The sequence below is a fragment of the Marmota marmota genome, unplaced genomic scaffold, assembly GCF_001458135.2.
Source record: "Marmota marmota marmota unplaced genomic scaffold, marMar, whole genome shotgun sequence".
NCBI classification, from domain to species: Eukaryota; Metazoa; Chordata; class Mammalia; order Rodentia; family Sciuridae; genus Marmota; species Marmota marmota.
The window spans coordinates 13,183,398-13,200,213 of record NW_025999913.1 but is presented as its reverse complement, the minus strand read 5'-3'; the positions used below and the strand labels follow the sequence as shown (position 1 = coordinate 13,200,213).

General features: G+C 46.0%; 1 protein-coding gene across 4 annotated transcripts in view; it reads left to right on the top strand.

Moving 5' to 3' along the window:
• The window catches only part of Kif13a (kinesin family member 13A), a 178,683-nt gene that overhangs the window by 76,297 nt on the left and 85,570 nt on the right, over window positions 1-16,816 (top strand). For all 4 annotated transcript variants that reach the window (XM_048799835.1, XM_048799834.1, XM_048799833.1 and 1 more), the window contains one exon: window positions 7,082-7,142. In XM_048799835.1, coding sequence (XP_048655792.1) covers window positions 7,082-7,142 — 61 coding nt within the window. The remainder of the gene's footprint in view (window positions 1-7,081; window positions 7,143-16,816) is intronic.

The following is a 16,816-nucleotide window of genomic DNA, read 5'->3' as shown; positions in this document are numbered from 1 at the left end:
GTACTTTGAGTAGCTAGATTTTTGAGAAGTAATCAGAGCATGGAAGAATGAGAAATAACCACAGATTGTGCATTTGTGACAGCCCTCAGCTACCAGAGAGACAGATAATGCAAGTGCTCAAGGAAGGATTAAACATGAAAGGCGTACGGTATTTGAAAGAGTCAGAATTGAGTCAGTGCTTCGTTGCTTAAGCACCATTAGTTTACATGTACATAGTGTTAAATGGAAGCTCTGTTTTTATAATGTTGTCTAGAATCTGAGAGAACTCTTTCCTGTTTTCAAATTTATAAATGAATACAAGCATGGATGAGTTCTTTGGAGGGAATTTTCTCTGCACATTGAGGACTTCGAACCACATTTCAGAGCAGTAATTTCACAGCATAGTTGCCTGCTGAAGCTGTTGTGAATTCACCGAGTTCAGGATGATGCCAGTTTGCTGTGAATCTCTGAGATGCATTGACACCTTCGCAGTCGGGCAGTGTCGACTGTGTAACCCAAGACATTGTTTGGTTTGTAGATAGAGACATATATAAAGGAAATGATTAATGACATCACAGAAAGACAGCAGTTACTTGACAGATTATCAACAGGAAGGTAGGTCTGTCAATAGAGCTAACTAGCAGCAAGGGTGATGGCCCTGGCGCTCCTTCTCTGTGGCCCTTGGCAGACACGTTCCCACAGGCCAGAGTCTGTGCTGCCTGAGTGACATTTGCCAACAGCCACGGGTCAGACAGTCCCGAGATGGGCAGGCTTTTGGTGTGGGGCTTCCTGTGTGATTTCAGTCCAGCTTTTCCATGGTGAGTGAAGTGCAGCTCTTCATTGTTAAACGACTCTTCACGTCTCAGATGTTAGGGGAAAGAGATGGAAATGAGACGAGTATTGAAGCATGGCATTAGAAGGGCAATTTCAACAGGAAATGAAACATAGTGCATTCATTGTCTTGTAAGTGTAGTCTTACAGATCGACAGTGGAGAAGTAACCACAAAACAGGACATTGACGAACCAGTATCCCTACAACTGGAGAAAGGGGGATTTGCAGGGAGATCTCGGCAGAGCTTTCCAAGTGGAGAGTGGGAGAGCGAGCAGCAAGCGGCAGCTGGGTCCGCAGATGGGGACACTGGGCCCCTTGTTCAGAGAGGATGGAGACAGTGTAGAGGAGAGAGATGCTCCTTCACAGAGCAGGGCGAGGCCTCAGGGCAGACGCATCCCCCAGGGAAGCCCCTTGAATTTTGGATTCAGGAGCCGGGAAGTGCATGTGTTGCATGGATATTTTGACGCAGAACTAAACAGTCTGTAACAACTCTTCTTTTTTCTTTGCCAGTTCACTTTTCTCTGTGTATTTAATCCAGTAAATACAGAGCACCTACCTACTGTGTCCTGCACAGTCGCTGGCTCAGGAAACCTCCCAGCTGGGTGAGCGGGAGAAGCCCTTAGGCTGGTGGTGCCTAAGGAATGCCCGCGGGCGGCGGCTGTGGAGGAGGCCTGACGGTTGATGTTAGTGTGGGTAGGGGTGCAGGCGCCCCCTGAGCTGAGCTCCGTGCCGAGGATTGTATTAGGCGTTTTGCTTAAGTTCCCACAATCCCCTCTTCTTGTGCTGCGTGCACTTCTCCAGGTTGGTAAGTGTGTATTGGGTGGTGCAGCTGTTGGCCAAGGTAGCACAGAGAAGGGGAGAATTACTCGACAGCGGAAGTCAAAGAGGTGTTGGAGGAGGTGGCGTTTGGAAAACAAGTTTTTGTCCTCTAGGAACTAATACAAGGTACAAGGGTGAGGTACGCCTCGCTGGCCAGGGAGGTGACAGGTAGAAGAAAGGGATTGCACAGTTCTCCAGTTTCTCATTTTCTCCTTCAGCGTCTCACTGCGCTCAGTATACCTGGAGGAGTTCGTGGTCAGTGGTGGGGCCCAGTGACCTGTGGGGGTGGCTGACCAGAGAGACATATTCAGATGAATGGGCGGCTTGCGCCTGTGTTTTGGGCAAAGCACTGAGACCCAGTGAACACAAATACTGACTACAGGGGACACCAGTCTTTTCACTCCTGTAGCAGAAGTGACCTCTTCAAGTCTGGCCAGGCCCCTGAGGATTTGCACTCACTGCTCTGTGCTGTTATTTGAAGCAGTGATTATATGTGAAAATACAGTTTTACAGGATTAATTCAGAGGTAATTCATCAGCAAGTTCCTCTAAGGTGTAAATTCTCACAGTACTTTTGTTTGGCATAATAGTGAAAGATTAGGAAAACCGAGACTTTGTCCTCTAGGAACTAATAACGTAGAACAAAGGGAATCTTACGTAGATGTGTACATATACACACACGTTCACACACACATGAAATCTTGTCAGGCAGGTATGGGATCCAGAGTAATAAGAAGCAGTATCCTTAAATAAAGTTTTCATAAGGGAGTGACATTTGAGAGGACATTGGAAGAGTTTAATGAAGAAAGCAGTTGACACAGGGTGGGCTTTGACTCATTGCAGAAATCTGATGTGTCTATTCAAAGTGTTTCTTCACATCAAATGAAGCTATATGGACCTGAGTATTAGCTTAACCACACTGTGCCTGGGAAGATGTGGGAGGTACTGAAGTAGCTTTAGAAACAACATGTGCATCTTCAGGAATAATGCTTTGCTGTTTTGTCTTCCTCGCTAGATCGTAAGCAACTAGAGGACACGAAACATAACTAGGAACATCTCTGAGTTCCCTCTAGCAAAAAAAAAAAACGAAAGAGGTGGCAAGCGGGTGTTTGCAGATTGCTTTCTAGAAGAAGCATTTTGCAGGTGGAGAACACAGGAAAGCACAGAGCTAGGAAGGGATTCTTGGAAGGGCACAGAGATGACACCATTGGAAGTGCCTTCGCTTTTGTTTTTTAGGGACCAGAAAAACAATTATAAGTGATGTTCCTTAGAATGCCCGTGCCTTCTACTCCTCCAGGAAACATAGAAGATACTGCTTCCATATATTTAAACTATAAATTGAATTTTGCTGAAAAGAGTGGAATTTGACTCTGGTGCATCCTGCTCGTGAGTGCTAGGGCTCCATTGCCACAGAGTGTCACTCAACACGTGTCTTATTAAATGCCGTTTTGGTAACTTTACTAGATGTTCAGTGGTTCACATGCATGCTCACGTTGTTAAGAGGCAGGCAGAGGTGCAGCAGGTGTGTGGCAAGCTCCAGGGAATTAAACACTGGCCAGAGCCTTCACCTGAGTGGAGGCGCAGCGGGATTCTGAGACGGTGTGGTGGAATTTTGTTGAAAACAAGGACAACAGTGGCTCTCAGGTTGTAAGGAGGACTGGAGAACAGCTGTAGCTCTGGCTCTTTTGCTAGTTGGGGAGGTGTGAAGCCCTTTACAGAAAGTGTTCTAGGGTGATGGTGGGGTTGCTGGGGGTGGGGCTCAGAGCAAAAGCTCTCGCCTAGTGTTCGTGAGGCACTGGGTTCGATCCTCAGCACCACATAAAAACTAAGTAAAGGTGTTGTGTCCACCTGCAACTAAAGAATAGATGTTTAAAAAGAAAAAAGTGTTCTCGCAATGTTGGTCGGTGTGGGTGAATTATAAAACTTAGACGTGATTTCCAGTTTGATTTTTTCCTTAGTCGTATGCATTAAGAAATCCTCCATCTCTCACTGTCCAGTCCAGATGCTAGTGACTTGTAATGAATAACTAAATAGATATTGAGGAATTCCAATGAAATGAGTTAGAGTCTTAAAATAACATGTTTCTCTAATATAATGTGGTGACTTTGGAAAAAAATTCTTGAAGTGAAAAAAAAGGAATAACTCTTAAAAAACCGATTTTATGTCTTTTGAAATGTCAATGGATGTTGAATTAGAAAATCAAGACTACCGTAAGACCTGAGAAAATCATGTCTCCTTATTCATGTGTCATTTAATTCTAATTAAATTTTGGCTATGAAAAAAAAAAAGGATTATCATTTGTGAATAATTTAGTGTACCAACAAGATTGCAAGGAAATGATCAGACTGCCTAAGACAAAGAAGTTTTCCAAAACATCTTTAAAATTGCGCTAGAATTGGTCGTGACAAGTGATTTTTCTCGTGACAGTCACTTGCCATAATTCCTGGGCAGAGTACAGACTGCGCGTGATGGGGCCGTACTTGTTTGTCCACTGCAACCAGGGCGTGATGGTGCCAGAGAGGACCCCAGTGCTGATCTAGTGACTGAACCCATGTTTGACCATCGAAGGAACCCAGATCCCCCAAAACTTACATCTGAAAGTCCATCCTGTGTCTTGCACTTGTGCTTATTCACAGAGTTTGCACGTGTGTTCCATGCTCTTTTCTGTGTTATTAGTTGAAAAATATATATATACAGGGCTGGGGCTGGGGCTCAGTGGCACAGCGCTCGCCTGGCATGTGTGAGGCACTGGGTTCGATTCTCGGCACTGCATATAAATAAATGAATAAAATAAAAGTTCATCAACATCTAAAAAATATTTAAAAAGAAAAAAGAATGGAAAAATATATACACAGTGACTGGTCTGGACAGGACATTGTCAGGCATGGTGAGGTACACAGACCACAAAGTAGCTCACCATTAGAGTGGGACCCACATAGCTGAGGCACAGAAGGGACCCTGTGTGCATGAGTGCCATGGGAGCTACAAAGTGCCGTCTCAGGCCTCATGTGGAAGTAAGGTTGGGAATTACTACTAGATGAAGAGTTTAAAAAAAAAAAAAAAAGATTTTTTCTTAATTATTTACTTTGAGGAGTTTTAGGGAAATAACTCACATCCCCAGGCTTTGGCTTGCTTTCTTATAAACACTAAAATAATAACCTATACGACTTGACTGGTTTGAGGGATTGCCAGGCTAAAATGCCTGTTTTCAGGAATTTTGAAATTCAAGACATCCTCAGCTAGAGAGGTTGATATTTGGCCCACAAAGAACAGTTGCCTTCTCATACATTGGGGTCCTTTGTGGGTTTTTAATATTTGGATTTTATGTAGCACAGGCTTAAAATGAAATTCTCGTCTTTTTATTAGAAAAAGCAACTTTAAGCAATCAACTGTTAGAAAAAAAGGAAATTGTCACAGAATTGGCAATGATTCCTACAGGAAGACCCACAGCATCTGGGGTGGATTTCATTTCATTTTAAACAGCCTCACTGCAACATAAATCCAGAGCTCTCTAATAGTCAGTATCCAGTTAGTCATGGAGCCCGGGGTAGTGGTTCACACCTGGAGTCCCAGCAACTTGGGAGGCTGATGCAGGAGGATCTCAAGTTTGAGGCCAGCAATTTAGAGAGGTCCTCTCATAAAAATAAAAAGGGCTGGGATGTAGCTCAGTGATCGCATGCTTCTGGGTTCAATCCCTAATACCACACCACAAAAGATTAAGATAGGCAGGCATGGAAACTTAATATATGGGAAATAAATAATTATTTTTCTCTCATCACTCCCTCTCCCCACCCCCCTCTCTTTCTCTTTCTCTTTGTGTTACAAGGGGTCCTGCTAAGTTTCCCAAGGTGACCTTGAACTTGAGGTCCTCCTGCCTCAGCCTCCCCAGTCACTGGGTTTACAGGTGTGCACCACTACACCTGGATGATTAATCTCCTTTTATATAAGCAACTAATAAATAAATTCATTGAGATTCCAGAGAGCAACAGTATAAAGATACTTAAATATTGGAAAGTAGCCTCTGTTGACCATTTCAAGTAAAGTAAGGGGAGTTGGCGTGGGTCAGAGGGACAGGAAAAGGCCCTGGGATGACAGGTATTACAAGGTCCATTAAAGGGAGGTTGTGGGGACTCCTTTTCTGGAAGACAGATCTGCATCTCCTGGGAGAAGGGTTGAAGCTCAATCCTGCTCAGGGCAGGAAGTTTAGCTGGACTATGCCTAGGTGGTAGAAAAGCCAGGAATGCAGTCAATGTTCCACCGTCCGTTGGCCAAACAGTTGTTTCATACTGTTCATTTGAACTTGGGTATCATAAGGCCAGAGTGAATGTTTGTATAGGTATCCAAACTGAATTTGAATCTGGGGTTCATGATGTCAGTTGGATGCAGTTTTATAATTAAGTCAGTTGTAAAAGCATTAAAATAAAGTAGGTGGAGTGGTGAAATCGTGGGAGTGTAATTCAGTCTTTTGTGACGTAAAACACTTTGCTTCCTTGCAAAGTTTTGGTGCCATTGATCATTAGACAAATAATAATTCTAAAGCAACTACTATGAGCAGTGCAGACTTCAAAGATGAGTTAGATATGGCTCCTGCCCCCATAAGGGCCATATTGAGAAACACTAGTTTTAAGGCATGTAATATGTATTCCCCGCAAAAGGGTATCTTCACCAAACTAGGGAAATCGAAACAGCCCAACCATCAAATGGGTTTTCTTTACTGGTGAACTTTTCAGAGCTCTTAATGTTAAGAACTGCATTGAGAATCTCCAACAGAGTAACATGTGCACCATTTCTGATGAGTTAATGTTTTTTCCCATGGACTATCCCACGAAACGACCACTCCTTGGAACACACTTTGGGCAACAGTGCTCTGAGCATTTGATAATGATGCTGGAACCCAGGTGGTGGTACTGTGCGTGGAAATGGTGGTTGGGAGGGAGAAGGATCAGTTGCCCTGGTGTACAGTAGACGCTCAGTAGCTATTTGGGAAGTTAACACATGCAAAGGTGAATTATCCAGGACGGGGGGTGTGGGGAGTTTTTAGCTTCACTATGGAGAAACAATTGGTTTAAATGAACGTTTATCATTGTAGTCTTACTTAAGAAGCCTGGAAATATCCAGCCAAAGGTTTTAGCAGACACTAGGACTACACTTGGAAGAGAGTTATTGGAGTTTTTTGTGGTTTTTAGTGTGTGTGTGTGTGTGTGTGTATTAAATCTGGCTAAGGTGTCTGGGTTTTGGATTCTGGACATGCAGTTATATTCACATACCAGCTACTCTCCTATGGGAAGGGATGTTGAGCGGCACCTCACCCGCTGCGGTGTCCAGGAGATGCAGCGGGCACCTGCTCATCTTCAATAGTGTATTATTATTGTCATCATCATTATTATTATTTGAAGCCAGATTTACTCATAAAGAGTTAATTTTCAAGTTTGATGTTTTTTCTCCCACTCAGGTATTTGCCTTTGATTATTGCTTTTGGTCCATGGATGAGTCTAACACCTCAAAATATGCCGGTAAGTGGGCCCTTGCACCTGGTCCTCTGGCCTTTCTTCCCTCCTATCTGTTTTCTCTAATGATGTCTGGAATTTTGTTCCCCCATATGATTCACACCTACTCTTTCAAATTCTAGCACTCGGGCTTAGAAGGCAGTAGATCTGTTTTCAAGCCCTGGCTTTGCCCTGCACTTGCCGAGCAGCCTTGGAGGTAAACGTCCAGTTGGTCACCTGTAAAGGGGCAGCACTGTCTTCAGCACTGGGGATAACAGGGAGCCACCGTGGGTGCTCCGTGGTGGGTTTCACCGACACTGGCTTTCAGCAACCCCTGCCCTCTCTGCGTGTGTGGGCAAAGCACAGGGGCTGCTGGTTTCCTGGACCCACTCAGGTCCCAAGCGATGCAGTCCCTCCCTGGTCACAGGGACAGAATTCCATGCTCCTCAGGGAAAGGCTGCCCCAACCCCACTTTCACAGCCATTGACGTGTTCATCCCATTCCATGTGGCACTCCTGCCTGCTGCTGTGTTACACGACTGGTGACCCTGGTGAATCTTGGCCCTGCTAGGCATCCGTCACATTTGCTTTAATTAGGGAGGGAAGCATTTGTTTTGGTGAAGAAAGTCATTGGCTCCTTTCCTTCTAATTGTGTCCGTAACTATTTTTATGTAACTTTTAATTGACAGAGGTTGCATCTATTTTTCACTTACCGCATGATGTTTTGAAATATATATATATGTAGTGAGGAACACCTAAATCAAGGTGACTATGATTCTCTCACATATTTTCCTTGTCACCTAAAGCAAACTTGTTGAGAAATTATTTGACGTATAATATTTTCAAATATTAATCATCACGAACCAGGAAGATTCCTTCTGTTAGCCTGTCCAAACTTCATTCCTGCAATTTCAGCAATGTATTTTATTAAAACAGGTGACTAGTGCTTAATGTTGGTTGTGATTGTCTTTTTTTTTTTTTTTTTTAATCATCCTTATAATGAATTCTATAGAGTGTGGAGTCTTGACTGGTAGCACTATGTGTATTTTTGTTCTGGATGTGTGCTTTTAGATTTAAATCGACTCAAGTAAAATATTTCCTACAGTTGCAGAGACAAATGGGGGCAAGTGCTATAGTCTCGCAGAGCCCAGTGTCTCTCCCTGTCCAGTTGCGGTTGTCCACGATGCGGCCAGACACCTCTGCCTCGGCTGGAGCTTCTCCTGTGCAGTCCCCACATACTTTCCAGGGACACATCTATACTCCTTGGACTGCACTGAAGGTTCTTGGTCAGATAGGCCCAGCCTGCCCTCCCACACTCTGGTTTGTGACCTCCCACCACCAGTCTTGCCTCAGCCTGGCCTCTCGTGTCAGTTCCTCTCATACAACCAGGAAGCCAGAACACCTCAGAATAATCCCTGAAACCCCTGCTGTGCATGGAGCCCAGGGAGCCCTTGAGAAGTCTAAAGATATATGTGGAAGCAAAAGCAGTGCATTATCAAACAACATTTTTAGATAATATTGAAACTCTGCATTTTATAGGTTTTAAGCACCATGGAAAATCCAAAGAGAGATTGAATACGGACAGGTGGAAATTTACAGGGAAACCATCATGAGGGGACTGACACTGAGTATAAAGGCTAAGCTGAGGAGGAAAACTGAGAAGTATCTGAGGGGCTGTGACGTCAGCCTGATTTAGCCTTTCCACCCTGTACCCTACTTCTCTGCATAATCATCGTCACTGTATGATGTATAGTCACAAGTGTCCATGCATCCTAATCTTGCACCCAAGACAGTTTAGTTATCGCTGATTTTTAAGTAATACTGACATGATTTCTTTTTTGGAAAAGCTTCACCTAATGGTCACTCTCCACTTTTTTTTTTTTTTTTTTTGCAAAAAATTGGGCATAAAAATCTTCAATGATCATGTGGTAAAATAAGGCATGCGTATTATGTTGGGCACCATAAATATGTAAAATTTTTACTTAGCAATTTAAAAAGGAAAAGTGAAACGTAAAGCTCAGTCAAAGGCAGGTGCAGAAGGCACCAGGTGAGGAGGTGACGTGGGATCAAGGCAGGCTCGGCGACTTGGAGATCAGACCCGGTTTGCATCTCAGGGCTTGTGCTTTGATTCTCTTGGACGATGAATTTCTTGGAGCTACCATTTCTTTTCTGTGAGATGAAAATGACTGCACCTGGGTCATAAGGTTGTGGTCGTGGTAAATAGGTGGCTTTGCTTGCTGTTTAGTGGAGGTACCCATAAATGATACTTCATCCCACTTTTCCATAAGGGAAGATGTAAAAAATGGGCTGAGCAGAAGCTGCATGTGGGGGCGGGGGGATGCCATGGGAGACCTATTTGTACATGTTGATCGATCGAGGCCAGATAACAGGAAGTCCTGAAAGCTAAACTAAGAAGATGGTACTGATAAGGTAAAAAAACAAGGGCTGTTGGAGCCATGCGGTTAGAATCATGCTTCAGGAAGATAGTCTTCTTTCTTTTCTGCACCTGCTGGAATCACATCTTCCACGGTGGCCCACAGAGGCCACGTCAGCCTTCTGCAATGGGTCATTCATGTCCCAGCATAGAGGACAAACCTTTTCTTTTCTTTTCTTTCTTTTTTTTTTTAACTAGATGTAACTTCCTTAAGTACAGCTGATAAAATTCAATGGCGGGACTTAAAAGATTTCTGTAGCGCTTCATTACAAATAGCATGTTTGGGAATACGTCAAAAGACAGAGATGATTTCTCATGGGCTGAGAGCCTACATCTTACTGAATTTTTTAACTATAGGATCACATCGATATTATGTTTCAGTTAAACCTGAATGAGGGTTTCTTGGCTCAGAGAGAGAGAGAGAGACCCTTTGTATATTAACCAAAAAGTGAGATTCTTGGTTGCGTGTCGCTCAAGTTTTCATCCGCCATGAATGATCTGTCTAGTAAACGCACTAATAGTAGGTCAGTTGTTGGGTTTTCGTACTAATTCGATTTTCCTTTTTTCCTTCATTTAAAAAGAATTCAGTTTTTAGCAGTGAATAGACACATTAAGATAGAAGCTTCCATTCTCTGGTGGGAAACGGAGGAAACGGAAGGGGGAGCCCACATTTCCTGAAACCAACCTATTTGCCAGGCTCCCTGGATAATGGCATCATTGATATCGAACCCGGCCTCTCAAAGCCGCTCTCAAAACTGGGGAGGGAGAGGATGAGCGAGTGGACTGGGAGGGCCAGGGGAGGCCGGGGGAGGCCAGGGGGCGGGGGGGGCGAGAGCTCTCCACGTTCATGTGGTGTGTGGAAATGCCGTGTTCCCGATCGTGCTGTTGGTTAAAAGCTAGAGCAAGAGCCTCCCCTCCGGTCTTCTCCATGCAGAAGCACACAGTCCCCTACTGCGTGGAGCCGCCAAGGAAATGGGCTTTTACACCAGACTGTGTGGTCAGTCCCGGCCCCACGCCCTCTGTCAGCGTGAGGCACTGCCTCTCGCTGAGCTCTGCTTCCCGGTACGGTAACTGGAGGTAACAAGGCAATCTCCAGCGCATGGTCGCCCTCCCTTGAAGTGCATTATCGTCTTTATCGTCGTCTCATTGTGACAGTAGTAGCATCCGTACTTTGGAAAGAAAGAGCATTATACCGGGATTTAATGAGACCTGGTTTTATCACAAGCTGCTAGACTTTGGGCAAGATAACCTTTGCGGGTCTCTTTCTTCATCTGTGACCAGAGAAGATACTGGTCTGGTATGATCTTAGATCCCTTCCAGCTTTCTGATTTAAAAAAAAAGAAAGAAACACATCAGAAATGGGCTCAGTGGCACATGCCTGTAATCCCAGTGACTCAGGAGGATCATAAATTCAAGGCCAACCTCAGCAACTTAGAAAGACCCTGTTGCAAAAAAATAAAAAAGGGCTGGGGATGTAGCTCGGTGGTAAAGTACTCCTGAGTTCAATCCCAGTACCAAAAAAAGGCGCGGGGTGCAGGGGGGACATTTTATGCAGACTGTCCAGCTGCGCCAGCGGACTTCTCGGAAGCAAATCAAAGCCTTTTTTGTTAAGCGCTTCTCCTTGCACTGAATCATGCTTTGAGGCATTTTACATTTTAAATGTATTACCTCTTCCCTGTATTGCCCTTTGACTAGGTAGTTCTGAGCGAGTTTGGCAGATAAGCCTGAGTCTGAAGCAGAAATGCTCGTGCTTGGACTGAGAAGACACTGAGCAGCCGGCAGCGCTGGGCCCCAAGCATGGCATCACCCCATGAGCCCACATCCTCGCGTGTGCCTGCGCATGTGGCGAGGTCCGAGTTAGAGGTGACAAAGTTACCATGTGACAGTCAGTGCTAATAAACCCCAAGTGCTTTTCGTTAATGTTTCCATCTCTGCTGATTGCAGTTACGACATTCTGGACATGTATAACAACACATGTATAAAAACAAAGATCTCCTAAAATGTTGTTCCATGTTGGTAGATGACGGTGACATCCAGTAACCTCGATTTTCATTTCCTTCCTGGTTTTCTATAAATCTTCACACCAGATACAAAAGCATAGCTGGGGTCAGTGTGGATATGAACCTTCCCTGGCCCCAGAGAGTCTGAACTGTGGACTTAGAAATCACGTAACAGTTCTTGCCATATGGTATGGGGCTCAGCATTGCGAAGCCATGTGCTTCCCGGCATTGTTAATACCCTGCGACTCAGGAGGAAGGTCGCCCGTCGGATTCTTACTGTGCTCACGTTGCTTTCTGCTGGGGAGGAGGGGTGAGCACCTCCAGGCCCGGGGCTGTGCTGTGGGGAAGGCAGTCACGGGTTTTTGTGTCTCCACGATGGGGACTTTATATGCTCAGAGGTGAAATGATTTGTTTCTGTTGCTTAACCAAAGCAGGACTAGTAAGGAGACGACACATGTCTATCAAAGTTGACATTCCAGAAATCAACAAAGTCAGGAGGAACTGGTTCTCAGTGGAGTTCATTCCACAACATTAATTGGTTAGACCATAAGGTGTTGTCCTGGGTTCTAGGGTGAAGGGCAGAGGCACTGGAGTCAGACATCCTGGGCTCACGTCTTGGCCCTGGCACCTCCCAGCTGTGTGGCAGGAAGGACCAAGAGCAGCGCGTCCTTGTTAGAAGTCTGACGCGGACAGAGGGAACCAGAGTATGTGTCTGAGGTGCTCAGCAAGGTTCCTGCACAGAGGACACACTGAGAATTGTCAGCTCTTCAGTTTAAACCAAAATTTAGTAGTTGGCTGTTTGAACATTATTAAAAAAAAATTCGTTATAAATGATATATGTTATCCTAAAAGATGTTTGTGAAAAAAAAAATCTGAATATAGAATCCTTTTAGATTTTTATTTTTCTTTTACAGTCTTCCCTCCCACCCCCAACCCCCAACCCCCCAGTACTGGGGATTGAATCCAGGGGAGCTCTACCATGAGCCACATCCCCAGCCCTTTTTGTTTTTATTTTGAGACAGTTTCTCACTAAGTTGCCCAGGCTGGCCTCCATCTTGTGAACCTCCTGCCTCAGCCTCCCAAGTTTCTGGGATCACAAGCATGCACCACCACATCTGGCCCTTTTACAGCCTGTTATAAATTGTCTCACCCATACCTGATTTGACAATTCTTTCATGACTCACCTTTATTAAGCATTCAACTAAGTTTTCTTAGAATCAGCAACTCTCTTTTTGTATGTGTTAATTAAATTATATAATTACAGAGCACAGTGGACATAAACCAGTTCAGGAGCAAACTCAACTGACCCTTTACAAAAACATAACTGCACAGGTTGTGGTGGCACACACCTGTAATCCCAGCAACTTGGGAGGCTGAGGCAGGAGAATCACAAGTTCAAGGGCAGTCTCAGTGAGACAGGATAAAAATGGCTGGGATGTAGCTGGGATGGAGAATGAACCCTGGGTTCAATCTCCAGTACCAAGAAAAAAACATTTTTTTTTTTTGTCTTCAAAGATGTCCAAAGTAAATGAGCTAATCTAATCTCATCAGCTTTATTAAAAAGAGTGTATGTGTATCGTACACATGTATGATGTTTTCATGGCATAGATATGTTTGTTCTGTTCTTACCTCCACTCCCGTGTTTCCTCCTACCCAACCCTTCTTTCACTTTCCTTAGACTACCAGTTGGCTCCAGAGACAACACTTCAGCTAATTCAGTGTATTTGGGGGAGTAGGGAACAGTAACCACAGCACAAAATAGACGCCCAGCCCCGTGCTGATCCCATTACCCGCGGGACATAATATCATCATCAAAGCACCCAGTTAGCTGGGAACTGCTATTGTCCTCATGTCATGGATGAGGAAGCTGCGGTTCAGAGGCTCTGCTGCCCGTGAGAGCTGAAGGCAGTGGGGCCCGTGGGGTAGCAGTGACTTTGCTGTGTGCTAGTGAAGAGCGTGGATTCACCTCCTCCCGGGCGCCTCTCTCACCAGAGAGAGGTGGTGTGAAGGGGGTCACGTGGGAGTGCTCCCGCGTGGAACCCAGCCAGGATAGCCTTCTCCCTCTGGCGCAAGCTCTCTGGAGGGGGGCATGCTGCGTTTGGGTTGGGCTTTGTTCTAACCCCCTCGAGGGCTGTGAAGGGTGCGCACCACTCGGGCAGGCAGTGTGGGAGACTCTTTGAGCCCAGCGGCCTGGGCCCGGGGACGAGGAGCAGAGCCCCCTCCTGGGGACTCCACCATGAGCTCCGGGGCCGTCTTCAGGGGCAAGGAGGCTTTGTTTTCTTCTTTCGTCCTTGGTACCAGTGGCCAGGGCAGCGGTGGCACGGCCCTGTCCTCGGTGAGCCACTACCTCATCCAGCAACAGAACGTCAGCTGTGCTCCTGCCAGCCCAGTGCTGTCCCTGGGGTACAAACACCAGGCAAGCCGCAGTGAGACCCACAGGGACCGCCATGCTCATAGCTTTTGGAAACCCCTGTGGAAAATGGCCCCATGATTTGCCCGGGGCCCCGTTTCCAGGCTCCTGTTACCAGGCCCCCTCGGAGGCACTTTCTGCGGGTGATTAAAAGTCATATCCTGCATCACCAAGCCACGCCTCAGTGCCTTCATTTCTTTATCTGAATTCTGTAGGTTGGGGCATCTAACATAACCCTGGTCTGAAGTCATAGATGTGAATTTTTGAGAGCTACACTTCTACCCACCAAAGGTGTTTGAGAAAGGAATTTATTTCAGCCTTATCCACTTATCCAGCACTCTCACCCCTTGAGGTATGTGTGCAGAGCCTGTCTGCTCTTGCACTTTCCAGGTGCTTTGATTGGGAGCTGGGCCACCTGCCAAGTCCAGACTCATCAAAATCTCTGTGGCTGTCAGCCTGGTTTAGAAGTGGAAAAACACCTTCACAGAAGGATAGGAGGCCCAGGATTTCTGAATCACAGATGTTGAGCATAGTCTTTTTCTTTTTCTCATCTCATTCCAAAGGTAGGGGGGACAGAAGGAAAATTAGGAGTTCTGTTTAAACTGATAAAATTATTGATTGATTGTATTAGTCAGCTTTCTGTCATTGTAGCAAAATACCTGAGATAATTGGCTTGTAAAGAGAAAAGGTTTATTTTGGCTTTCAGTTCTGGTGGTTCTCCATGTGGATTGGCCCCAGTGCTCTGGGCCTGTGGTGAGACAATGCATCGTGGCAGGAGTTGTGGAGGAGGAGGAGACTGTGGTCCTACAGTGCCCTCAGGGACGTGCCCACAGTGAGCTCAGGACCCCCTGCTAGGCCTGCCCTGCTAAAGAGTCTACCACCTCCCAGTAGCCCCAGCCTTTCACACATGGGAGTCTGGGGGAATGGAAATCCACACTATAGCAGTGTTCAAACCTCAGCTCCTCTACCCAGCCGTGACTTTAGACAACCAGAACTGTTCTGTGTGTAGTTGAGCCAGTGCATCCTCTGCGTGGTGTTTCATCCAGCCACGCTGTATATGTGTCTGCTGCGTTCAGAGCAGATCGCCAGCCACACAGGGGGGCACACCACCCACTTCCTTCTCCCTCTTCCTAGGACACAGCCCCCTGTGTCTTACACTGTCCTCATCACTCATCAGATGAATGGTAGATGTGCTTTCCCTTCGCCCTGGTTCCTGTCCTTTGAAGCCCTGCTCTTGGGGCCTTGCTGTGCAGGGAGGATGGCCTTGGTTACCCAGCTCCCAGGACACAGCCTGGCACCTTCGAGTCTGTTGCTGCTCCCAGAGGGCAGACTGTGTGACAGCATGGAGCCCGAGGCTGTTCTCTCCCCACAGATCTGTGTCATACGTGATTCAGGGCTGGGTGACTCACGTCTGTGATTTTGCTGGTAGAAATTTTACACAGGTGCTCTCTTGACGGTTCTGACACTGTTATGAGTTTCTCTGGGCATGTCTGTGTTCTAAGGCTTGCCCGCATGGTTATAGGAGGTCTGATCATAAACCCCAGAGGAAATTGGCATCACGGTCATGGTCATTAACAGTGAGGTCAGGCTCGCCCTGTGAATTCACCAAACATCAGGCTTGGAGCTCTGGCATTAGTCCTAACTGAAAAGCCACAGGGCTCTTGGGTTTGGCAATGTGGTGGCTTTGCTTGGTTTGCCTGGGATGGGGACAAATGCTCATAGGTCCTCCCATTCCCGCAGGACTTCTGAACGTTCCCCGAGGGCTTTCCCCTAGAAAAACAGCACTTTGTTCTGAGTATAAACTGTAGTTGGGAAACATTTAGGGTGAGGAGATTGCATCTTTTAGGGGGCCCACCCATGCACTGTGTGGATTCTGATTCCCACCACCAGCGTGAGCAGCTTCTCTTCTTGTAAACTGAGGTTCAGAGAGTAATGGGCAGGTCATTTTTTCTTATGCTGAGAACGGGGACTTTTAAAAATAGAAGCGAACCAATCAAAATGCTAGAAAACCTCCATGCTCTTGGGTAACCTTGGGTCCTTGAGAGACCACGTGGGGGTCTTTGATACTTCCTGTGTTCTGAGGCAGCGTGCAGCACAGAACAATGTGTTTCGCAGACGGCTGGTTGATGAAGAGGCAGAGGCTGTATTATGAGTCCACAATACATTTTCAGGATTTGGTTGACAGTTTGACTTCTTTGTAGCTTTTCTTAGTATAATGTTGGTGCCCACAAGGTCACCAGGTGAAAGAATTGGTTAAGTATGACTTCAGCCAGGGGTTCATACAGCTATAACCACCCCCACACACACACTCTGGAAAAGAGTGGACACTTGGTGGGATCTGTCCCATTCACAATTTTATTGTTGTGATTTATTAAACTGTCCCCTCCCCTCTCCCTGTGACTTTCTTCTTAATGTCTCAAAAGAACAGGAGATACTCTTCCTCTACTGGGCAGTATACCCTGGGCCAAATAGCAGTACTCTTTTTTCCTTCTCATCATCCCCAAGCACACTTGGGCACACACACCCATGTGCTAACACGCTTGAGCACACACACACACCACCCACTGCGCAGGCTCGTCCCATCTCTCGCCCTCGAGTCTAAGAGTCACCATTGTTATATTTGGTGGTGCTTTAAAAGTAAGACTTCCAGGTGAGTCAGAAAAATACCAGTAAATGATGACTTTCAAAAATCTTCCTGCCGGGCGCAGTGGCGCACACCTGTCATCCCAGCTGCTCAGGAGGCTGAGGCAGGAGGATCACGAGTTCAGGGCCAGCCTGGGCAGGTTAGTGAGACCCTGACTCAAAATAAAAACTCAAAAAAGGCCCTGGGATGTAGCTCAGGGGTAGAGCATTTGCCT